Below are 25,844 nucleotides of genomic sequence, written 5' to 3' on the forward strand. Positions count from 1 at the left end.
CAAGGTTCCTTCCTCATCTACTTCTGCATAATTGCTCCTCCCTTTGTAGTATCCAGCACCATTTTCACACTCAATAGATTTGTGCTCAACATTTCCACATCTATAACATTGAATTTGGGACTTACCAAACTTGAAATTTCCTTGTTGGTGTGAATTGCTCCATCTTCCATTTCCTCTTGAAGAGTTTGGATTTTGATCTCTTCCTTCATTGTAGCTGGACTTGTAGCCACCTCTTCCAATTCTTCCTCCTCTGCCACCTCTTGCTCCTCTGAATCCTCTTCCACGTCCTCTTCCATTGCCACCTCTTGCTTCATTGAAATTGTTATCATGTCGGAACCTTCTCCACCATTCAAGCTGAGTTTTGTTTGAAGCACTTTCTCCAGGACCGGTTCTTTGTTCTTCTTCTTCATTTTCTCCTCGTGGGCTTTTAGAGACCCAGAGAGTTGATCAACAGTCAGTGTATCCAAATCTTTGGATTCTTCAATTGCAACAATCACATGCTCAAATTTTAAGTCTAGTGATCATAAGATTTTCTCAACCACCCAGGTGTCGGTAATCTCTTTACCATCTCTTTTCATTTGGTTCACGTGACTCGTGATATATAGTCAGAAATTAATTCTAACTCCTTTTAATGCAAACATTCAAATTCTCCTCTCAGAGTTTGGAGCTGCACTTTCTTCACCTTGTCAACACCTCTATAGAAGTTCTTGAGGATCTCCCAAGCTTCATGTGTCGTTGCCGCATTTGAGATTTTCTCAAATGTATTGTCATCCAAAGCTTGATGGATGAGACTCAATGCCTTTTTGTCTTTCTTCCTTGAATCATCCAGTGCCTCCCTTTGGGCTTGTGTCAAAGCCGCTTCATTTTCGGGTACTACGAACCCTCTCTCAACAACTTCCCAAACATCAAAACAACCAATCAAAGTCCTCATCCGAACACTCCAATTATTGTAATTTTCTTTGATGAGCAAAGGAACTTGGAAATGGGCATTGTTTGGACCATTGGCCATTTTTCAAGTGGTCTCTCACTCTCACTCTCACAGGCTGCTCACAAGCTCTGATACCAGTTTGTTAGAAATGGATGGAGAATAAACACACTCAATATTATGGAAGGGAGAATATTTCACTACAATGCACACAAATGATTACATGCAACTTGTGCAATATATAGGACACTAACAATCATTCTAGACTCTATAACGTCCATAACCGACGTCTAACTTATTGACTCATAACTCTATATCATAATCACCCACTACACCATGAATGACCACTAACTTACATAACGGAAATACTCATTATTTCACGTATTACACCCACTAACTCATGCATGTAACTCACACATTAACCTTCAAATTAAACACAAAATAACAACTAATTAAAGACATGTTTATTTTCCAACACCCCTCCCTAGGACGAAGTCACACAAAGCCCATTTAGAGTCAGGCCAAGCCACGCTCAAACATGCCCAAGCTCACATGGACACTCCTCCATGACCAGACACACTCTCTTTCATGGGCACACTGTCTCTCATGAACGTCCCTCGGCAACCACATGCTCACTCAGGCCAAGCACATGCTAACACATGTCATTCAAAGTTGCACAAGCGAATTCTCAGTGACATGCCTCAACTCGCCTATTACAACATGCCATGAGACCGACTAGCATCGTGGACCCAAGCCTCTTGGCCAATATGGGACTTATTAGTGGGTTATGGTGTGGAAGGTTACAAGTTTTTGCAAGGCCTACGAAGGCCAAATGTCAAGTGTTTAAGGTGTCTTGGGAGCTGAGGACCAAACTTGAATTTGGGTTTCCCGCGCACAGGCTAGTAACAGATACCTCTCATCTCATCACCCTATTGGCTTAGAAAGCATCTTGAATCACGACCCACCTTAAGCCAAAACCTATGCTTCCCCAGTTTTCACCTTATAAGCTTAAGGAAAACCCAAGACAAGAATTGGTTCTAAACCCTTAACTAGGAATAGCTTTATAAGAAATTGAGATCAGTGTTCCCAAGAGAGTCATGACAAAGGGTAAAGAAAATCCTGAATCACTGCTTGATCTTTACACCCTTTCTGTTTAGGGCTTAAGAGATAGCAGTGAGAAAGAGAAGCCTTGCCTTTTCTAAACACTACTACAAATACTACCTATAAGGACACCCTACAAGGACGTCTTTTAGTTGAAGTGTCCTAAAATCCTTTTAAGGACGAGCCGGAAAAAAAACAGGGCAACAGAAGCCCTTTTTTGGCCAAAATTAAACTTTCCCACACAAAGGCGCTCTTTTTTTGGGGCCAAAAGTTAAACTCCCTCTCCCTCTCCCTCTCCCTCTCTCTCTCTCTCGTTTCTCTCATTTGCCATCTCCTCTCGTGGAAGAACCAAATTGTGGATCTCAGATTCTTTAGCTCTGAGCCAAAAAAATTCACTCACCACGAATGGGTAATTTTCTCTCCCTTCGATCTGACTATGGCTTTTTCATTATGCTTTTTCCCAAATAGAAAATTTGGGAAATTTATCGGAGCTAACAGTCTCTCTCTCTCTCTCGTTGATTAAAACAGCTACCGATCTATGTTTTCCAGTCCTTCAATTCCAGTGATTCAAAATTTAGTTGTATGTGTGGGTGTAAATTCGATTTAGGGATTTGAGGAGGAGTTGTTGGAGAAGGAGGTGACGAAGGCGGCGGAGTCGCTATCGTCTCGCACGCTTAACCCCACGAACCCAACACACCCATTTCTCCAGAACGCACTCAACTCCTCCGTCGTAGATTCCAAGACCAGTGTGTCGTTTCTGTAGGTCCTGGCAGGGACTCGGCGATTTCTGGGATTTGGGTTGATCCCTCTCTTATGGCAGTCCCTCATTCTTAAGGTTTTGTTTGCCCAGATCCCTTCGCCTCTTTGTCTGTTTATTTTTTGATGTTATATCATTCTGATGCATTATTTTTAAACTTTTATGGATGATGACGTTGCCTCTTTACTTTTTGGAAGGAAAAGGATGTTCAGTGCTCCAAAAAGAAAAGATATATCCATGACCCAACAGTAATATATGAGATATCAGGTTGTGTATTTTAGTTGAGTTGTTCTTCAGTGCTAATTGTGTTGTGCCACAGAATGGTGGTGGGAGCTTTATACTAGCTCCATTTTCTCTTTTTGTTTAGTTTATAGTTGAGAGGAAAATAAAAAATACATCTATATTCCAGATAGTTTGCATCTCAATGATTCTCTGATGAGTAATATGGCTTGATGTTTTGCTATTTTGTTTATTATTTTGCTAAAGTGCTTTGTCCTTGATTGCATGATATCTGATCCAGCAAAACAAGGAAATACAGTCCTGATTCCTGAACCATGTCCTTCCAGCTTCACAATTGACAAGAACAAGTGCGTGCCACTTTCAATGGAGAACCAGAAGAATAATAAGGTGGGGTATTTACTGATCGAACACCTGTTCATGGACAATCAGCATATCCCTCTGGTTCTCCATCAAAAGCGTATGCATTTCTCCTTATCAGAGACTCTCTGCTAATGTTCCTGTTCAACTTCATGAGAGGTTTCAAGGTCCGTCATACTCTTAACTTTCTCAGTTTCATCCATTTCATTGTAGCTGGTAGTTATTATGATTATAATGTTATATTAAATTCATTGCTGGCTCAGTGTGAGTGTGTGCTGCTGCAGGTGAGAGTATCACTAGGTCCTCAGTTATAGAGAAACCTGGAGACCATGGAGAAGCACACTTAGTAGGTCTGGGTGGAACTAGAATTCCGTAAACCATTTCTAATATTAAGTTATGCTGGAGGGTAAGGAACATTTTTTCCCTTTGTGTTTTCCTTGCTTATTTGGCTAGTAGTCTTGGTTAAATTGTTTACCTGTTCTGGGTAGTCATTTTGTTTTTATTTGTCAAAATGAAGTTGAATGATCTGATAGCGGCAGGGGACATTAAGCATTGGAAATATTTGCCAATGGTAACGTTTGAGAGCAAAATTTTGGAATATCTAGGTCGAAAATGCATCAGCCATGAAGACCGTCGATTGGTAATTTACATTCTCTGATTCTTGCTCAACTGTACGTTATTGATTACCCTAATCTGTATACAACTCTCATGCAAGACTATTGTAATTTAAGGTATACGCAGCCACTATGAATTCTTTCAAGAAGATGTAAAAATTATCAACATCATATATAAGTGCATTGGATATAAGTATGTTGGAAAGCCAATCACTATGTCCTTGCATCAAAGTAATCATCTGAGCCATTATGTAGCTAATTTTTAACTAATCATTTAGTTTGAAGATGCAAATCTTATCGATTAGTTTTAAACTTTACTCAGTTACTTCAGAGGTTAAAATATTAATTGTTAACTTCATAATTTACCCCATAATTGTTAGCTTCTTAATACAGGCACAAGCCTACCTTTGTATCCATTATTATATCTGCCTGATTTCCCTTTTATATTTTTGATGTATTATAGAGTTTTGATTGGGATTCTGGAAGCACACACGTCTATCATTGTTACGTCAACATGGATGGGAGTTACAGATTCAAGGTTTGTATGCTTACCTCTCTGTTATAAGTTGAATGTTTTTTTTACATGTTTGCAAATGTATACACAGGAGGAGCAGAAGTTGATTATTAAGTGAAACAGTAATGTAGATATTAATTATATCTTGAAAGGTGCTTTCAGTAAAACAATTGATCTACTGAAGAATCAGGTGGGATCCTGCTATTTTGTTGGATAATGCAGCTTTGTTGTTGGTTGGGAATTCCAGCTTGCTTATATCACTACAGTGCTGTATGATATCACTATGAATATCCTTGTTTGAATCTTATAGACTATGAAAGTATTACCCGTCCCCATTGTAAACTCATGAAGCATGACAAACTTATTAATGCATGGAAGTTTTGCATTAGATTTAGTGATTTCAGTTTGTTATTGTTCTTCCTCTCATGGAAGTTTTGCTGGTGGAACTTTATGTTCTTTGTATAATTCCTTTTTATGGAAACCACTAACTATTTTTTTACCTCTGACAGCCAGCCAGAACTGTTGATTTTGGCACCTGTGATCAATCGGTTCCAGAGGCATATCCAGATAAGGGTACTGTTATTTGACTTGATTCCCTCTGTAATTAATTAAACTGTAGATTAATGATGGGGCCCACATTTTCTACGGTTCCTAACTTAATTTTTTTTTGTTGCCTTTGGTTGATGGGCAATGTGCTATATTTCTTTGTCCTGCCAGATGAGGAGACAAATGGCTACTTGGCACAATATTCATCAACTGGTTTTACTGATATGGGGAACACAACTGATGAAGGTATTTACAGACATTTCTACAACATATTCAATATGCATCTATTTGCTTTTATTCATGGTGAGTGGTGAGTGCATCTATTTGTACTCCTCGAATTGATGGAAAGGAGTTCTTTCGTCAAGCCAGGTAGGTCTAATTATTTCAAGTCTAATTGATTTCATGGTAGTGAGGTTTGAAACCGATTGAAATATAATGCAATATAGGAGCCACCTATCATATAAGCAGTTCAGTGCATTTCTGGCTTATTCATTGTGGAATAGTTTTGACTGTTTGCTACATCTATGCAACTGAATATCTCGCTTATTCATTGATTACAAAAATAGTGAACAATTTGTATACATTTTCTTCCAGGAAACTCTTAAGGAAAGCAGAGGAGATCTTTGGGACAGATAACAAAGAACTGTATTTATAATTTCAAGGATTGCTTAGCCGCAACATACGTACACCAGTGTCCCCCACACAGTTGCTTATAACATTTATAATAATCAGTAAGTTCAGCCTCAGTTTATCTCTCCATCCCTGCATTAATATATTTCATGAAGAGTCGTATTTGGCTGTCGGTGGTCAACAAATCTTTGAGATTATGGTCTTGGTGTCTTTATTGCTTCTTGGTACACAAACTTAGTAACTGAATTGCATATGGTTTTAGTTTTGGCTGCTAGGTATATAACACAAACCTTATAGCAAATACATTGTAGAAGTTATCTAAATTTCTGTTTATTGGATTGTTTGTGTAGGTTCTTATTTTGGCAAGGACAAATCATTGGAGCTCAATCTATTCAAGGTTGATAGAACATACCTAATGAGAAAATTAGCATTGTAGTAACGTTACTTTTTTAATTTCATTTTGCAGTTGATTCTCCTTAGATCGGATCTTAATTTGTATACATATTGTATTAGTGTATTTTGGTGACTATATTCATTTTGGCACTTTTAAGAATGCTTGCGATATATTTTTTTTTTGGATGGTTTTCAACATTTAAGGACCCGGTTTGTGTGTCCTAGTAAGGTATAGAGGACACAGTATTCTTGATATGGGAACACATTTTACGTGTCCTCTATTAGATACAAGGACACTTACTTTGGATTTTAAGGACACAGTTTAGGTGTCCTAGTAAGGTAAAGAGGACACATTTTTCTTGATATGAGAACACAGTTTATGTGTCCTCTATTGGATATGAGGACACTTTTTTTTTTCTTTAAGGACACAGTTTTAGTGTCCTTGTAGGGAAAAGAGGACTCTTTTCCAGTGTCCTTGTATATGACTTACAATGACTGCTGGATAGAGGACTCTTTTTTAGAGTGTCCTTAAATGTATTAGAGGACCCTTTTCCAGTGTCCTTAAATAATGTTTTTGTAGTAGTGAAAATATGGATTCACATAACATTTTGAAACCCTCAACCCTATACCTAGAGCCCAATATAAAGAGGACTACATTGGGCAAGAAGGGACATCAATCACAACCCCTGCATGCAAATCATGACCACTCCCTTCATGCATAACCAGTTTTAAGCTCACCACACCTTACTCATTTTTCCCTAGACACTCACCCTGTACTACCAATTGATAACCCCGTGTCCACCCTAAATCCTTTATAAGGAGCATGCATCTTATTACACTTGCAGAATCCTAGCTCCCACACCAAGCACACTATTAAGCTTTTTTTCTTTTCTTTTTTTCCGATACCGCATGCTTGGAGCCTCACCATCACAACAAGGTCTATCTGAGGAAGACTTTGGGCCTAGTCTCATAACTCAAGGGGAAGATTGGATCATCAAGCCCAACAACGGCAAGCCTCTGGGTCCTCAATTTCTACCTCAACACAAGCGAAATTGCAACAAGACACACCACAGCAAACCGGCCAAACTAGGTATCTTGAGATATGATGAACATGATTGCAAACAAAGAGCACCCATAGAATCTCCTTCCAAATTCACGAACATAAGTCTCCACATTCCAAATCACAGCTGCACTGGAGAGCAACTGTAGGAAACATGAAACTTGAAGACAAAGAAAAACAAGCAAATCCTCAAAAGTATCAAAGAGATAGTAATCGAATGCATGGTTAATAGTACTATGTTGTAATATTGGGTAGAATCTCGTGTGCAATAGCGGAAAACTGCTTAAAACAACACTCTAAGAAGTGATATCGATGACGATCGCGTTCCTATTGACGATTGATGAATGATATAAGATGTTGAATGCATCGGTGCCTTAGATTGGATTTGGAATAAGGAGAGGACTAGACTTGCAAGAGGAGAGCTTGGGTTAATCAAAGAGATTGAATACAACGAAAAACATAAAAGTAGAGATAAACATAACAGAAATGATGAAGGAGAAAAACGAGATAATATCAAAACCCGAGCAAATCACCCGAGCAGAAAAATCGCCACCGACTTTTAAGATTGAGAGAAAACCCGGCACGAAGAATTTAGTGTCTGTAATTTTGCTTTGATCATCACACCAAAAAAAGAGCATTCATTTTAGATTTAGAAAATGTTGATTTATTTGTTGGGCTAACTACATATATAATCTATATTTCCACATGGTATATGCATTTTTTTTAAAGAACTTCTTATGTTCCTTGTGTCTTGTATCGAAGACTCCATGAGGGATTGGGAGTCGTACTAATTTAAAAAAAAAAAAAAATCAGTTCAAGTATGAGAAGAAGTTGCATGAGAGAGGCTGTCATTTGCTTTACTGTGATATATATGCTTGAACGTCTTGAAGAAGGTTCGAAGAACGTGTAGATGATCGAGGAACTACATTATGAGCTTTCTAGAGAGATCGAAGAAGGGTTCACGGGCTTAAACTATGCACCTATGTATAGTCAACAAATGTTAATGAATCCCTTCCTATTGCTCCAGTGGGGATCACTATCAATCAACTAGTTGGGTCCCAAAGCTTTCCTGGATCCCTCACCACACAATAGAGTTCACGGGTGTAACATAGCCATTGCTTTCCACAAAAACTAACTCAAATCCAAACAAGGAAATCTCCAACACATTGTTGCTTAAAATATTAATGCTCTAGATTAGATGAGAACCACAAAAAAATAGAGGAAGAGATTTCTCACACTTACTCTCACCCACATAAAAGATTCATTCCTAGTCATCATTTTGTTTTACAATTCGATCTGTGACTGATGTCTCTGTTCGTAGTGTGGTCACTTTCAGCCACATAATACAGATCGTAGTTTCTTTGGCTGGATTGAAAATTTATATATGGTGCTCGAAATATCTAGAAGGCAATGGATTATGTGAAAATGAATCGTAAATTTGGTTAGGTTTTAACCAGTACGTACGGTTCAATATGGTTTCATTTCAGCCACATATTTGAAGGCCCCACCGGCCAAAGGGGATCAATAGCTTGTGTTTGCTGACTTGCTCCACCTTCCTGGCCGGGTCCGCATCTACTACTACGTATGACTCCTACGTGATCTTGCCATCTTGGTGTTTCTAGGGTTTCTGTAATGTCTTACACAAGCACGTTTTGAAGAGAACATGAATGTGGCAGATATAGAAATTGCTGGTGTCGTCCAACTTATTTAGGAAGGTCGACCGCGCGGCCGCCCCTTAGTGATCATTAGTTAATTTCTTTGTAATTTGCAATGTTTACTCTCGTCCTTATAGTTAAAAAAAGAAAAACTGATCAATATAAAGTTGATTGTTAAAAGTTAGTGTACATTACGAAATCGCTGTGATATTAAAATGAGAATAACCGTATTATTTTATCGTATTTTGGTTAACTTTATTGGTAAAAGATACCTACCCCATACATGTTGACAAGAGGAATTTCGTGAAGGCATCTTAATTATAGTTGTTCATACAAGAGTCCAAGCTCGCAAAACTTATTATACCAGTAGTAATCATCAGAATCTTATTAGTCAGAGTAATTAGTGGTACTAAAGTACCCAAATGTCCTCAACTCTATCAGCCAAAACGATCCAGATATAAAAGCCTTTAATTGATTATTGGGTTACCATCCACAGCCTGTAAAGTGGTAAGACACCACTATGCCAGTATATATATACACAAATTCTTATCATATATGCATATCAAAATTCAAATAAGTTTTTCTGTCATATCCACAATCCATATATTGACCTGAAACTAAAATTTAAATAAATCACATGCAGAAATGCTTAAGAACAAAATTTACAATGAGGTACGGTACACCAAGCCACGTGAATCTCAGGACAAAAATCAAAACAGAAGATAGCAACAACAAGTGCACGTGAACTATATAATTAGCTCAATTGCTTAGGCGCAAAAAAAAAAAAAAAAAAAAAAAAGGTTCTAGTTAAATATACAAATAATAGGAATATAACTACGTACTTAATGGTCATTATATAATATAAGCACAAGAAGTTAGATGGAAAAAGAATTAAACAGTAGTACTAGTCCTTATTTAGTGGACAGAAATGAGCTTCAGATGGAGAAAAGCTTAGCTAGTAAAAGAAACCATCTTTACAGAAAGACTGAAAACACACAGTGAGACCTAGAGCTTTGTTCAATGAAGAAACAAGGCAGTGAGATTGAGGCAGTAGGCATTAGCTACAACATTAAAATTCATCAAAGCAGAGATCTTGGCTGCCCCTTAAAGATCTTCAGCACCAAAAACCATCCAGAACCAGATCAAAAGGTTCCAAAACTCGAAGAAGAAGAACCGAGCACTCCCGGAGTCCGGCGAGTGCTAAAGAACGTCAACTGCCTCGCAAAACCATGGGAAATCCTAGCCATTGTCGGTCCGAGTGGAGCCGGAAAGTCATCCCTACTTGAAATCCTGGCCGGAAAGGTGACGCCACAAAATGGTTCAGTTTTCGTCAACCGCAAGCCGGTGGATAAAGCCAGCTTCAAGAAAGTTTCCGGGTACGTAACTCAAAAGGACACTCTCTTTCCTTTACTTACAGTTGAAGAAACCCTAATGTTCAGCGCCAAGTTGAGGCTGAGGATTCCTCAGTCTCAGCTACGCTCCCGGGTTGAGGCACTGATCGGAGAGCTTGGCCTCACTCACGTAGCCGGAGCCAGAGTCGGCGACGACAGAGTACGTGGGATATCCGGAGGAGAAAGACGCCGTGTTTCGATCGGAGTGGACGTGATTCATGAGCCGGAAGTACTGATCCTTGATGAACCTACTTCCGGGCTGGACAGCACTTCGGCTCTTCAGATCATTGACATGCTCAAAACCATGGCGGAAATCCGAGGCAGAACCATCATCCTCAGCATTCATCAACCCGGTTTCAGAATCGTGAAGCTCTTTAATTCTATTCTGTTACTGGCTAACGGCTCTGTCCTCCACCATGGAACAGTAGACCACCTTGCTCTTAACCTGAAGATCATGGGACTAGAGCTTCCTCTCCATGTAAACATCGTCGAGTTCGCAATCGACTCCATCGAAGCCATTCATCAGCAACAGAGTCTGCAGCACGAGCTCATTAATAATGGCAGTGGTGACTGTACCAAGAGCAGTAAGTGCACTCTTCAACAGCTGTTTCAACAGTCCAAGGTCATCGATCACGAAGAAACCGTCACCAAATCGCTCCATTCCCCACTCAATTTCGCCAATTCAAGACTTCGAGAGACGATCATCCTCACGCACAGGTTCTCGAAAAACATATTCCGGACCAAGGAGCTGTTTGCTTGCCGGACAATTCAAATGCTGGTCTCGGGATTAGTCCTTGGTTCGATCTTCTATGATCTGAAGGATGATTTGACCGGCGCAGAAGAAAGGGTAGGTCTATTTGCATTCATTCTAACTTTTTTACTCTCCTGCACTACAGAAGCTTTACCAATATTTCTTCAAGAAAGAGAGATTCTGATGAAGGAAACTTCTTGTGGAAGTTACCGAGTCTCATCCTACGCCATTGCCAATGGTTTAGTCTACTTGCCCTTTCTTCTAATCCTAGCCATTCTCTTCACAACGCCACTGTACTGGCTCGTCGGACTCAACCCGACTTTCATGGCCTTTTGCCACTTCCTGCTTCTAATCTGGTTAATTCTCTACACCGCAAATTCCGTGGTGGTGTGTATCAGTGCTCTGGTGCCTAATTTCATAGTTGGAAACTCGGTCATCGCTGGGGTTATGGGATCGTTCTTTTTGTTTTCGGGCTACTTCATTTCGAAGCACGGTATTCCAAGTTACTGGATCTTCATGCATTACATTTCGCTGTTCAAATATCCGTTCGAGGGGTTTCTGATAAACGAGTTTTCGAATTCGGACAATTGCTTGGAGTACTTCTTTGGGAAGTGCATGGTGACCGGTGAAGACGTTCTGAGAGACGAAGGGTATGGAGAAGAGAGCCGGTGGAGGAATGTGGCCGTGATGGTGTGCTTTGTGCTTGTTTACAGGTTCATTTCTTATGTCATTCTTAGGTGTAGATGCTCCCAAAGGGGGTTCAGTTTCATAGCTGCTCGATCTTCTTTGGTTTAATCCATATTTTTCATTCATTTCAAACCAAACAATGTATGTATTATATGATGAATCTTCTTCTGTTCTCTCGCTTTCTCTCACTCACGAGATGTGTGATGTGTTATCAAGATGGTTCACATGTCTTGGAATTTACTGAAGAAGATGTAGCTAGCTAGCTAGCATCGCAAGAAGTAGCAGATTCATAAAGAAACAAAATGTATATAAAATAATATTATTTCTGTTCTGCCAACAAATTGTACCAAACGCACTATGTTTGTTTGTTTCTCTCAGCTATGTTCTTACCGAAGTTCTTTCGATGCCCGAACCTAAGTTAGCTAATAGCGAAGGCATTTTAGGTTTAAGATTTCTTGGCTCCTAACCGGTTGATAGCAACCTATGTTTCAGGTTGTGGAGAAAATTAAATTTTGGAATGAGAATGAGGAGTGGTTCCGGAGGTGGTTTTTCTCAATTCCCTACCAAAGAATATTTGGAAATAATGTGATTTTCTTATTCATATCTCCGTAAGACTTTTGGAGTATTACATCAAAGAATAAATATGGGGGGGGTGAAATTTGCACACCCAAAATTGCAAACTACACTCCCTTATACTTTTTTAATAATATTTTATCTCACATCTCTGATCACTTTTTAAAATACCCTCGAGTCAGATTCCTGTTTTTTTTTTTTTTTTGTGTCTTTTTGTTTTCTCTTTCTTTCTCCTCCAAACCACGACAGAACCCTTCTTTTTATTTTTCTCCCTTTCTCCTCTAAACAACGACAGACTCTCTCTCTTCTCCATTGAAACTTTCTGGTTCTCCAACCTTTCGTCTGTCCAAACCAGGTCATAATCTCAACTCTTCTCTTTACTATCTCACTATATATATCTACTCTAATTTCATTTGTATTTTGCTTTTCTCTTCTGTAATTCAATCGTTGTTAATGTTCCTTATCTTTTGGTTCATATCAAATTGCACAAGTTTCTTTCTTTATGATTTGTGGGTAATATGTTTTCTGATAAATTGAGAAATTTGGAGTCTTTATGCTTTTCGAAATCTTTTCAATTAGCTTATATTGAAAAAAAAAATTCATCTTTATGCCCCAAATCAACTGCTCAGAAGGTCAGTACAATGGAAGAAGAGCCCCTAGACGTTGGGTTGATGCATTCTGTTTTTTTGTTATGCATTCTGAGGAATTCTAAATTGGTACGGTGCATGTTGCACTGTGCTAGTGAAACACATGCTGCCTTTGTTGTTTATGTTCTTAACTTTCTTTTGGGGTCAGTTTGATTACAATATTTCTTAGCAGTGAAGTCTGAGAATCTCAGGCTCTTTTTATTCTATTTTTCAAGGCCTTTAATAGGTTGTAGACTTGCATGTATTGTTATTTTCATAATCGAGTCTAATACTGTTGAGATTTAGTTTTCTTTAGTGAGACTGAAACATGGGGAGGAGGAGTGTAATGTCATGAGTGTAATGTTCTCTATTTCCAATGTGTGGTGGTACATACCCAGGAATTTGTGGGCTTCTTGTACCCACCATCTCTCATCTCCAGATCTTGTTGCCCAGATTTTTTCTTTTCCTTTTCAAATCGGTACCATGGCTTGGTTCTTGCAGTGACTCCTCTCAAACGCGATTTCTCGCGTCTCACTCGGAAGATAGGTAGAGCTTTGGCTCGGGTGCATGCACCACCTCCTTCTATGTTCTATTATCGGGGTCTATTGGCTCCATGTGTTCTGGGCTTCGTTTGCCCAGATTTGTTCTATGAGTTATGGCTGCAAATCTCATGTTATGGTGCAGATTTCTACTGTGGGGATGATGATGAATCTGTGTTTAGATCTTCTATTTTCTTCTTTTTTTCCATTTTCAAGGTTATTTTGATCGGGCTTTGGTGTAGGGGTCTCTCTTCAAGCTGCAATTTTGGAGTCCCATGTATTGATTCAGCTACGACGGCCATGGTGGACGTTGGTGGTGCTGGATCTGTGGCGGCTGTAGACAAGGAGCAGTTTAGAATTAGGGTTTTCTTTTGTTTGTTGTTTTCTGTTGGGCCTCCTACTGTTTGTTTGGGCTCCGACTTTTGTGTATTTTTTTTATCTTTTCGGCCTTTTTATTAGGTTTTGTATCGTTTATTTTAGAATGCCTACTAAATCAAGATTTATTGAGATTGGGTCATGTACTTCTTCAGGTCAGCCTAATAAGTACATCAACCAGTCACAACCAATCTCTGTTTAGTAGGCATTTTATTGTAAGTTTATCCTTCTAAATGAAAGTTTATTTCACCGACCAAAAAAAAAAAAATTATGATTGGTTGTTCTTATTATTGACAAAGAAGAAACTATGTGCTTAATCTTGATCATCTTGTGATGTGATAATTGGTGGTATGTATTGATTGGATTGTTGTCTCAATTAAGCTTTCTTATTGAAATCCAGTTGCAGCTTACTGCATGTGTTTCAATTTAAATGAATAATGTAAGCTAACTCTTTGTCTGCATTTTTCTTCTTTGTGCAGAGAGAAAGAAATTTATGGAAATGTGGCTTCTTCTTTAAGGAACAGCTGATCTGCTAGGTAAAAGGGAAAAAGAAGAAATAGAAATTAGCTTAGTGTACATGGTCTCACTACTAGAATTATGCCATCAGACATCACCACTATTAAATCGGTCGGAATTGCACGCGATGTAAAAAATACATCCTAACATCGGTTTATGAAATATCGATTTCTATTGTGATTATAAACATCGGTCGTTAAATTAACCGATGTGTAAAGTCTCGTTCAAAAATTTTGAAAAAATGCGGAGGGACTAACTTAAAAAGTTTGAGAAACGAGGCGGTTTAAAATTTTAATTTCCCCCAACACTTAGTCATTTTGTCCGAAACTTTTGAACCCTAATTGATACTCTCACTTTGACTGCCTCCTTTTCCAACCTCAGCTCCTTCTCCAACCTGACTCAAGCTCCCGACCTCAGCTCGTTCTCCGACTTGACTAGCGCCCTCGAGCTCTTTCTCCGACCGCCACCAGCGTAGGTCCTCTCTCTCTCTTCTCTGCACCACCAATACTGATTTTCTCTCTCTTCTAATATGACACTGGCTCGGGCGAGCCCACTATTAAACAGGTCCGGTTTCGAATTCGCTACTCACAAGGTTGGGTTCTCGGCATCGAGGGGATCTTCAACATTTGGGGCATTTTTGTTGCGGTGTATGGTTTTGTGAATCTTAGGACTTGCAAGAATTGCAAAACCCAGTTCGATCCATCTCAGCAACATGTAGATATCAGCAAATTACCTCAGGCTTACCGTGCGCTCAAGTTCTTAGACCCCTTCTTGTTTTGGGTTGGTTGATCGTAAAGTATGAACCTTTTTTTTTTGGACTAGGCTAAAGTATGAATCTTTTGGGTTCCTCTGACTTGTTTACATTGATTTTTTTATTATCTAGATTATATGTAATCTGAGGTAGTGGAACGCGTTTTCAAACACTTCTGGGGGGCCTTTATTAGCTAGCAACTAGTACTAGTACACGTTTTTTGATCTTTACTCATCTGCTGCCTTTTCAACTCTGGTTTTTGGAGATAAAGTTGTAGTGTTTTGGTTGTGTTATTGTTTTGTTAATTGGGTTTGCTTTGATTTTGAGAAAGATGAAGGATGAGTGGAGGTTCAATCGGTTTAGAGACCCTTTGGGGGTTGTGGGTGTGGTGGTTGTGTGGGGATCCATTGTGTGGTTGCTGTTTCAGAATCTGAGCTTGTGTTGGTCTTTGAATGATGAAGGTAATGGAGTTTGAGTTACTGGGTTTTTAGTGTTTTGGTGTTTGATGCTTTGGTTCTTGGGGAAGTGAAGGAAAATGCTTTAGTGCTTTGCTTTGGTTCTCAAGATTTCACACCGCTCATTTTGGATCCTTCTCAGCAACATGTAGATCCATTACCTCTGACTATACATGCGATAATACCAGCTGCAAGAGGGCTTTTCATAGCATATGTCTCGTGGACTGGTTGCATTCCATTACCACAACAAGGCAGTATGTTAAGGCTCTTGTATCACTGTCATCTTTCCACTGGTTATTGCACTGAATATATTATAGCTTTACTTGCTTTGATATTTTGTAACAGAAATTGTAGGTTTAGAATGTATAATTATCTAGCATACTCATGAGTCATGGCTTGAACTTGACATTAACATTCAATGACTTGGTGCATTTCCAGTTTTCCACAATATCATAAAGGAAAAACATATAGGTATCCTAAAAGGAACTGTAAGGGACATATAGAATAGCTTCTTAACCTGTTCTCATTAGTACTGCCTCCATTACTTCTTAAGCTGCTTCAAACAATCTCTTCAATTGACCATGACAATTAGTGTAATGATTTGAAAATATTGACATTGAGAATTGTTTGGGCTGCATCTGTCAGTCATGTCAAGTCAAAACCTACAGTGGTGAACATAGGATTCCTTTTATGGTTACTAAATAATTTTTTTTTTTTTTTTTTTGTATTTGCATTACAGGTCATTTGATGTTTTATTTGGAAGTTGTCCATACTATTCAGAACCAGTTGCAGTGAAAATCAATAGTGTGAAGAAGTAAACTAGGTCTTCCAGACCTGCTAATCAAGGATCTTGTGATGTGCTCCTTTCCTGCTTAAAGTCTAGAGGTGGTCAATTCCTTGCCCATACTTGGATTAATTTTGTAGCACTAAGGAAATTTAAAGACTAAATACTGGAAAATCCTACTTTTATATTGATACAGACAAGCAGACCAGTAGACCATAAACCATTGGGTTGAAGTTGAACCATTGTGTAATGGAGCCAACCACATTTTCCCCGAGGTACATTGGCAAAAGGAGAACCTGCTGATGTGATGTCCCATTACGGGTTTAGGTAAGTTAGAGTCCAGTACTTTTGGATAGTTTGATTTTTCGCATGTTGAATTTCTTTACTAAAAGAAGGTACCGTCGCTCAACCCCTATGGCATAGCTCAATCCCTATGGCATAGATTTCAGAATTCGTTGTCTTAATCATGCAATTCGACGCTTCCATGCTTCAATTGGATTCGTTCTCATGTTTTTTTAAGGTTCAATTCTGATTGTGAAAAGAATTTTTTCTGGTTTGGGTGGGTTTGTTGGTCTCAGAGAGGACCAAAGATTGCTGCGAAAACTTGGTTGCGGCGAGAGATCAAAGAGCTTTTGAAAAAGGCAAGCTCCTTATCACAGTGAGTAGTTTGTTGTTAATCAAAGTCTATGTTTCACCATAGGTAACATTCTGATCTAGGCTTGCACATCAGTTTTAAATAGTGCTCCGTTTTGTAGTTATGTTTTGGGATCGAATCATTTTTTGGTCTGCTCTATGGGCATCAGTCGCTCTAGAGTTTAGACATTACTTCTTATCAGCCCTATCATAAGATTGGAAAACTGCTATTACTTTGACTAATGTCGTTATCTTGAAGTGTTTTTTTTCCTTGTTACTGTTGAGTGTTTTTTTTTCCTTGTTACTGTTGAGTGTTTCTAGGCTTAATTGAGGACTTCTTGTCCTCTATCATTGTTTGGCTCTCATGAGATATAATTTACTGATCTAACATGGAGAGTAATTTTCTAGCTGCTAGTCCCCAAATTGCCAAAAGTGGTAGTTCTTTCTTTTGGCCCTCTACAATTATATTTGTTCAACAGACAAGCTTATATTTTGTTATGTGCAATTTTACTGTATCTGGTTTCCTGATTGAAGACTAATGAATAGGAAAATCCTTACAATTACCATATTGAAGTTGTTTTGCGTGTATCTATCTTTTGTTGTTGGGTGGTAGTATCCGTTGATGAATTTTATATCAAAACTCATTGTAAATTATTGTGTTGTGCAGAGATGGTTAAAACATCATCACAACTTGGGACGAAAACAGCAAAGCTGAAGACCAGAAAGGCTGAAGAAGCGAAACAGAATAAGATAGATAAGATCTACAACTGATACAAAGATTCATCTGTGATGAATGATAGTAATGGTAATAACTATAAAATGTTCATGATAGTCAGTGGTGCAAGTGGAATTTAACAGGAAACATTGCATTTCCATGTTTGCCTATACTCTCTTTTGCAGGCTTCTCTGGTGCAAAGTTGGAAGATCTTCAAGAATTTTTAGACAATATGAACTATCCATATGATTTCTTCAGTCTTGCAGCGCACCCAATTCGCACCTTTTTGTGGTAGATGAAGTGACTACAGCAATTGTGAATAAAACTGCAATAGTAATTGCTAGGCTAGCCTTGTAGTAGGTTAATTGGGGTTTTATTTTACCTATTTTGTGAACCGTCAAGGATAATGATTTTGGACATAATACTCCAATATTCAAATTACTTTCGTCAAATATAGATTGCCTTTTATAGCAGCAGCTACATATTTTGTGGACATCATTTTCATCTAAATAACATGATGTCTATATATAAAGTTTAAATCAGTTATAACTATAAAAAAAGATGTCTATTAAGAGAAATATATCAATTTCAAAATAAAAATCGATGTCCCATTAACCACAAGAGATCGAATTACTATGTTGAAACCGATGTGCCACAAACTAGTGCACATCGTGTTTTAGATAGAGATCGATGTCTAGTATAAGTATTGTCATCGGTGAAGACAAGAAAACCGATGTGTGAAACAATATTAGTCATCGTTTTTAAATAAATAACGATGTTAAAATGCATATATAGTTGGGCTGTAGGATCTATATTTCTATAAGCATTAAAGGCAAAAAGATGAGGGTTTAACAATATATAAACATACAAATTTGTTATCATTTAAACGTATTTACATCAATTTATAATGAAGAACCGATGTATATAATGATACCAGACATCGGCTAAAAACCGATGTCTGGATTTTCCGGACCTTTCTCATCACCCACTAAGACATCGGTCGGAATTCTTTTTCTCATCAGTTTTTGGCCGATGTCTGAGGCCATAATTCTAGTAGTGTCTGGAAGCTTTTTGTTAGAACAATTAGTTTAGGATTTGAGCTATGTATCTTTTTGAAGCCAATGGATGTTGATTAAGCAATGCAACTTTTCATACATTTTGGATTTGATTGAAGAGTTGTATTGAGATTATGAATTTGATTTTATTTCATTGGCATTCACCATAACCATTATCCATTGGCATACATCAGAACCTCAAAACTGGGACTACACCAAGACCATTATTCATAAAAGAAGAGAGTATGTCGTTGTTTGGAGGAGAGAGAGAAATAAAGAATTTTGTCTTGGTTTGGAGGAGAAAGAGAGAGAAAAGAAAAAGAACCAAAAAAAAAATCTGACTCGAGGGTATTTTAGGAAGTGCAAAAAGATATGATATAAAATATTATTAAAAAATAGAAGGGAGTGTGGCTTACAATTTTGGGTGTGCAAATTTCATCCCCCTAAATATAAATTAGTATAGTGAACATAGACTAATAACAGCTTAGTCAACACTCCCCCTCAAGGTAGTGCGTAAATATCTTGAATGCCTAACTTATCAAGTGAGCTGTGAAATACCTTATTAGAAAAAGCTTCCGTCAGAATATCTGCAATTAAGTTGATCTCCAATCTTCATATGAGACACATCAATGATCTAGACTCCAACTTTTTTTTTGATGAAGTGTCTATCCACTTAAAAGTGTTTTGTTCAGTCATGTTGAACATAACTATGTGCTATGTCTATGGCTGCCTTATTGTCACAAATAGGTTCACATAGCCTGTTTGGGCTTAAACCCTAAGTCCTTGATGTTGGGATCATGGGTAGAAATGTGTCATGGCTATGGAGTATTACGGTCTCCATTCTACTACAAAGCCCATTATGTTGATGAATTTGGCACTTTGCAATTTTTTTTTTCTGCCTCATTTTTGTTTATTGGGTGGTTCTAGTTAGACCTCCAAATTTGATATTTGAACCTCCCCTTCAAAATATCCACAATAAACTACCATTTTTACCCCCTTTTTAAATTTTGTTTAGATCGATCGGCTCATATACATGAACATGCTATCTGTTAGTTTGAATTCAATTAATTCGATTCTATCTAGATGGTGGCCCAAACTAACAAGCTGGATATTGGCATAAGATAAAACAAACTAAGAATAAAGCTTGTGCTCATGCATGTATGATTGTTCTTTACTTGAAAGATTAAAAGGCAAAGTAATAGAGTTCTAATTTTAGTATCTTGGACAATATATTAGTTGATGATATCATTACACTCATTCTACTAGATTAATGAGACATTAATTGGTGTTTGAATTTAAACTCAAAAACTAGTGACTATTTGAATTAGTATCTTACAAAACATTATGATCCAAATTTAATAAATCATCTTATTCGATCATCTTGCAAATTGGATTGGTCACCAATAACGCAAAGAAAGATGTGTGCGTAGAGAGAGAGAGAGAGAGAGAGAGAGAGAGAGAGAGAGAGATTTGCCATAGGGGCTTACATTCTTAAGCGACCTTGGGTGCAATTATTTTTTTATTTTTCAGTAATCTATATGACCTGCACAAAACTTAGTGCTAAATTTAAAACCCTATCATTGTAGTAAGAACTAATGTATATAATATTTATCCAGAGCGAGGCCTCGCTCTGAAATTAAAGTGTGAGTTGAGATTTTAGGGTCACTTTTCGGTCTCATAACCACATCTCGACCATTTAGTTTTTAGGTACTAATGTATAGATCATCTCTGCAAAATTTCAGCCAAATTGATGATCTTTAAGGTTCTAACTCGCTTAAACCAATGGATGAACAAAATCTGTCTAACTTGAACCGTACTACCTTTAAGGCATTGATAAATGTCTTAACGACCATCAATTTGGCTGAAATTTTGCAGAGATGATCTATACATTAGTACCTAAAAACTGAATGGTCGAGATGTGGATATGCGATCGAAAAGTGACCCTAAACTCTAAAAGCGCACTTTAATTTCAGTGCGAGGCCTCGCTCTAGATAGGATATGTGTACACACACACACACACACATGAGGGCCGTTCCACTAAAGGATTCCGTGTAGGACCCACTTTTTGATTACATTTCGGCATCTCAACCGTTCATTTTTTAGATCCCACTGTGTAGAGACTTCTGCAAATTTTTAGCCAAATTAATGTTCATTAAGATATTAATAATCGTGAATACGTTTCTAAACATGAACGAGTTAGGTTGGACAAATTCGGTTCCTCCATTGATTTGATCTAGTTTGAAACCTTAACGATCATCAATTTGGTTGAAAATTTGCATGAGTGATCTACTTATAGGGACTTAAAAACTGAACAGTCAAGATGTTGATATTTGATCGAAAAGTGAGTCCTACAAGTGATCTCTTAAAATGTCCACAAAAAAAAAAAAAATGGATCCCTCACTAGAAGGGCCCTATGTGTAATATACAAACATATATATTTTTTAAAAAGAATGACGTCAAGCTATTAATAACCAAAGGTAGGTAATTACAAGTCATGACTTGCCTGCAAGGGCCACGTCAATATCAAGCCATGCTGTGCTACCATACGACAACCTAAATGAAATTACCTTAGGAGTAAGCGCTAGTAACCAAAGTAACCAAGACAATGTTAGGGGTATAGAAGAAGCCCATCCTAACATATATTCATAAAGTAACCAAGACAACCCTGCTTAGTGGCGGGCACTGGCAGATTTAGGTAGAGAGTGGGGCGAGCTCAAGCCCGTCCGAGATATTTGGACTTTAAAAAAAAAAATAGATGTATACTTTTTTTTTTTTTTAAATTGGGTATAGTCCATATTGAAGCCTAGTAGCCCACCCAAAGTACTCCCAAGTCCCGACTCCCGAACATGACTACAACCTATTCGAACTGGAGAATCATCTCTCCTCATCCTCCTCTCGCCTTCTGCGGCTCTGCTTTTCTCCACTTCTCTCAGAGATCAAGTCGTATCTACTTCTCTTACTCTTCCTCTTCAATTTGGGGCAATGAATTCAATGTAAGTTCAATTTTGTTTAATTGAATCAATCCAATTTGGGGCAATTTATAGGGTTAAGGATTGATGTGAAATTCAATTTCGTATGTTGTAGTGGATTGAAGATTTCGTGGATTGAAGAATGAAGGTTCAAATTCTATTGCTCTGGTTGCGGTCAAGCTGCTGATGTGCTATCCACAACCATGGTAACTCTCCTGCTCTCTCTCTCTCTCTCTCTCTGTTTAGACTGAAAGTTCTTCGAGTTTTCACTAAATCTGTGGAAGTAAAGGGCTAAAGGCTTAAGTCTTGAGCTAGAGTAAGGATTTGATTCAATTAGTGAATACAGAGTTGTCTTCAAGAATTTAGTTCAAATTGATTTGGTAATCTGGAAAAGAAGCATGTTTCTAAGAAATGGTGAATATTGAATACACAACCTTAGTTGAAGAGAAAAATTCGTGTTGCAGTTTTTGGTATCTATCTAATGCTGAACTTATTGCACAATTCAATGAAAGTGTTGACTGTAGGATATTGTACTACTATTATGCTTCCAGAAATCATTTTCACAAGAATAAGGCTGATATGCTTGTCCTTTGTTTTTTTTTTTAATAGATATATGACTTTAACCAGGATTAATGGGGATATTGGTCTTTCTTAGTTTGCTACAAACTTCTGTGAGAAACTGCCTCCCAATGCCAAGTCACATAAGCTTTTATCAGTACGGAATCCTCTTACTAATGGGGAAATCGGGAATTTATGTACATTTTTTGTCATGATGTATAATATATGATTATATTCCATAAGGTCTGCTCACCTAAGGGACTGTTTTTAAGGGACTGTGAGGGACAAATGAATCTGATGGCTGAAAATAAATGCACAGTTTTAAGTTGTTATAATTTCTGCTTTTATATTTAATACATGTGGTTGAGATGTATTTGTCCCTCACAGTCCCTTAAAATTGTCCCTTAGGTGAGCAAATCTGTATATTCCATAGTAAATAACCATGCCTTTATCACAGTTACACGTCTGGAGTTATGGAGATTATTTTTCTTGCTTTTTCTTTTGCATAGTTATTGAACCACTATATATTACCATGGTTAGAAAAATTGCTGAGCACTAGTCGGGCTGTGGCCAGGGGACTAGCGCCCAGACGCCTAGGCGGGTGTCTAGGCGGCGCCTAGGATGTTTTTATTTTTTATTTTATTTTGATAGCATATAATTATGAGAAGTTTTAAATACACACCCCTAGTTACTTAATACACACTCCTTACTCAATACACCTACCATTTAATTACTCATTCTAATATTTTAAGGCTACCATTTAATATTTAATATTTAATATTTAATATTTAATATTTAATTACTCATTCTACCATTAAGGCTACTATTTAATTTGATTAGTATATATTAACATATTAGTATTTTATAATTGACCATATTAATTACTTGTGTTAATTATTGAGAAATCCATAAGGAATTATTATTGTTCCCTTCAAATAGATGGTTAGAAATAGGTTTTGTATTATTTAAGTTCTCATCCACCAAACACCATATTGATCAAGTATAAAATTTTGAGTCGAACATTCAACCAAGAATGTATCAGTAGTTTCTCCACAATGGTGGAACTACGAAATTGTCATTGGATGGTCAAACAAATGAACAATTACAAAGTTTTATACCTGTGATTTTTTATATTAGATAATAAATTGACTAATCATAACTTTTAGAAAAAAAAAACTAAAAGTGGGAGTAAAGCGATTTGTTTTAAAAACATTTAATGCCATTGATTTTGAAATTCTAAATTATATGGTTTCTCACCCCATTTAATTACAATTTATTTAAGGAAAATTTAAATTAGATGGTTTCTAACTTTATTCTTGTTTTAAATGAGGATGCATATATAGAAATTTATTGTGTTTATAATTATAGAATCATATAAAGAAGATATGATTATTATTATTTTTCTTCTAATATATAGATGTCTATTTTGGTCATTTAATCTACCTATAAAATCTTATTTGAAATATAAAATAATAGGGATGTGTATTAAGTAGTTTGGGGGGTGTGTTTTTAAAATTTCTCTATAATAATATAAATAAAAATATATAAAGACTCTTGTAGAGTAAAAATATTTATTAAAAATACTCAAAGTAGTCCATAATTTTATATTGAAGTAGGAAACTAGTAATTTTAATTTAAGGCATGCTCACCTAAGGGACAGTTTTTAAGGGACTGTGAGGGACAAGTGAATCTGACGTCTGAAAATAAATGCACAGTTTTAAGTTATTATAATTTCTGCTTTTATATTTAATACATGTGGTTAAGACGCATTTGTCCCTCACAGTCCCTTAAAACTGTCCCTTAGGTGAGCAAATCTGATTTTAATTAATAACTTAACAAAATAAGTAGCATAATTGATGAGTATAAATATCTATGTACCGTTAACCTTTTTCTTTTGCATTGATCAATTGAATAGATTAAAATAAAAGAGCAGCTAATAATTGTTTGATGTAAATAACTATTTCTTTTTGGGTGTGGTGCACGCTATCAAGCCTATGCCTATCAGGCTTATCAATTTAGCCCACTCATGTTTTTATTCATATATTTTCATTGACCGACAAAAGGACACCTACATGTCCAACTTGTGTTTAATTAAACACTTTTAAACATTGTCATTTTGACTTTTGAGATCAGTTCGTCTTCTTCAATTTTATCTTCTTCACCCAGTTCGTCTTCTTCACCTTCGTCAGTTCATCTCACAGACCAGAGGGCTATCCAACCTTAATTCTTTATAACCATGAAAAAAAAAGCCCAAAGCCCACCTAGCCAACTGTCCAGGCGCCTAGTCGCCCGCCTAGGCCGCCTGGATGGTCGCGCAACCCCAGCTGCCCAAAAGCCCCGATTTGACACTACTCGAGTCGGAGAGTTGACGGCCAGCGCCTAGGCGCTACCTAGGTGGCCTGGGCGGCCGAGTTTTAGAACACTGATATTACATAGCATTCGTGTATTCTCTTTTGACCAATGTGACAGTTGAATATGAACAATACCTGCATTGTGTACAAACTGTTAAACAAATCATGTCATGCAAAAAAAAAATTTGTTTAAGAAATCCAAGCCCACCCAAGGTTTCAATCTTGGATCCGCCATTGGTGGCGGCATCCTCGGGATCTCAAATACGAGCTCAAAAGTGATTGGGCCTAAAAATTAAGCCCAACAATGCCCAAGCCCAAGAAAAAGGGACCCAAGCCCAGCAGATATTGCTCTCGGGGCACCCAAGCACCAGCTCATCTGGAAACATTCTGGATACCTAAGCAACTGGGCACCCCTCCTGAGCCGCACCGCTGCGTCTCCAAAGTAACCTGGCAGAGACCGGACCAGGAATTCCACTACAAACAGAGGGCCCGATCGCAGTTTCCCCAACCATCACCTAAAGGGCTTGATCTCTGTGTCTCCATCCTCTACAGCCAGAAGCCAAACTACTGCCTCTAGAGATTGTCCGAACGTTATGAAAACATCCAACGCTGAAACAACGCAACAACAATCCCATTGCTTTAAGTAAGAAACGAAAAACAAGGTAGACGTTGGGCTACAACCAACCGCCACCCCAGGGAGTCAAGATCTCAAATGCGATTTTTGTTGTTAAACATATTTTTTGGAAAAATTTCAGTTTACTACTCTGTGGTTTGCACTCAACATCATGTTAGTCCTTCTCCTTTCAATTTCATCAGCAACACCCCTGTGCTTTTAATTTCGATCAGCTGTGTCCAAATTTTACTGTGCCTTCCAATTTGAACGTTTACTTTGACGGAGGGGCCCACTTAAAGGGCTAAATTTGTCATTTCACACAATTTTCCTTAAATAAAAAAAATTAAAAAAAGGGACCAAAGTCCCCGCCGCAAATCATCGAACACATCGCCACAATCTTTGTCTCTCTTCTCTTCCCCATTCTTTCTCAAATGTACCTCAACCCAAAACCCTAATTGATCGCTACCACACCACAACAATGTCATCATCCACCTCTCACCACCTCCTCTTATATTCACCTCCTCCTCGCTTCACCCTCTTCTTCACCACCTCCTCCTCCTCTCCCCCCAAAACCTCAGACCACTTCTCTCTCCCCACCTCCCCCTCCCACCCACATTTCCCAATCTCTCTCACAAACCCTACCCATCTCACTTCCCACCGCTTTTCCCCTCCAAGCTTATGATTCCGATGCCCCTGTACGAACCTCCGAC

General features: G+C 37.8%; 2 protein-coding genes and 1 long non-coding RNA gene across 4 annotated transcripts; all 3 read left to right on the plus strand.

Moving 5' to 3' along the window:
* The first annotated feature begins 2,296 nt into the window (after positions 1–2,296).
* Positions 2,297–6,237, plus strand: LOC133734935 (probable RNA-dependent RNA polymerase 3). Of its 2 annotated transcripts, none has more exons than XR_009858694.1 (11): positions 2,297–2,435; positions 2,555–2,861; positions 2,981–3,050; positions 3,304–3,547; positions 3,665–3,786; positions 3,898–4,020; positions 4,458–4,532; positions 5,018–5,081; positions 5,226–5,300; positions 5,649–5,785; positions 6,035–6,237. XR_009858694.1 is itself a non-coding variant. In XM_062162535.1 (11 exons), the coding sequence occupies exons 5-10, from the start codon at positions 3,777–3,779 to the stop codon at positions 5,657–5,659; spliced, it is 336 nt and encodes a 111-aa protein (XP_062018519.1). In that variant the 5' UTR covers positions 2,297–2,435; positions 2,555–2,861; positions 2,981–3,050; positions 3,304–3,547; positions 3,665–3,776; the 3' UTR covers positions 5,660–5,785; positions 6,035–6,237. The 2 variants fall into 2 exon arrangements, 1 of the variants encoding a protein (XP_062018519.1); XM_062162535.1 differs by having other exon boundaries at positions 3,920–4,020.
* Positions 6,238–9,661: 3,424 nt separating this feature from the next.
* LOC133724591 (ABC transporter G family member 5) lies at positions 9,662–11,962 on the plus strand. The gene has a single exon (XM_062151351.1). It carries the CDS (start codon positions 9,813–9,815, stop codon positions 11,727–11,729), a length of 1,917 nt encoding a protein of 638 aa, XP_062007335.1. The 5' UTR covers positions 9,662–9,812; the 3' UTR covers positions 11,730–11,962.
* Positions 11,963–14,737: 2,775 nt separating this feature from the next.
* Positions 14,738–16,881, plus strand: LOC133724592 (uncharacterized). The gene is made up of 3 exons (XR_009853804.1): positions 14,738–16,341; positions 16,437–16,567; positions 16,819–16,881. It is a non-coding gene; the product is annotated as an uncharacterized LOC133724592 (long non-coding RNA).
* Positions 16,882–25,844: the final 8,963 nt, after the last annotated feature.

This window comes from Rosa rugosa, chromosome 1 (assembly GCF_958449725.1).
Source record: "Rosa rugosa chromosome 1, drRosRugo1.1, whole genome shotgun sequence".
NCBI lineage: Eukaryota > Viridiplantae > Streptophyta > Magnoliopsida > Rosales > Rosaceae > Rosa > Rosa rugosa.

Excerpts from the sequence above, each read along its gene's own strand:
- LOC133734935 (XM_062162535.1), top strand. Across the intron at positions 4,021-4,457 it reads GCCATGAAGACCGTCGATTG|AGTTTTGATTGGGATTCTGG; the intron begins GTAATTTACATT and ends GATGTATTATAG. Across the intron at positions 5,082-5,225 it reads AGAGGCATATCCAGATAAGG|ATGAGGAGACAAATGGCTAC; the intron begins GTACTGTTATTT and ends TTGTCCTGCCAG.
- LOC133724591 (XM_062151351.1), top strand. The coding sequence starts at position 9,813 with ATGAAGAAACAAGGCAGTGAGATTGAGGCAGTAGGCATTAGCTACAAC.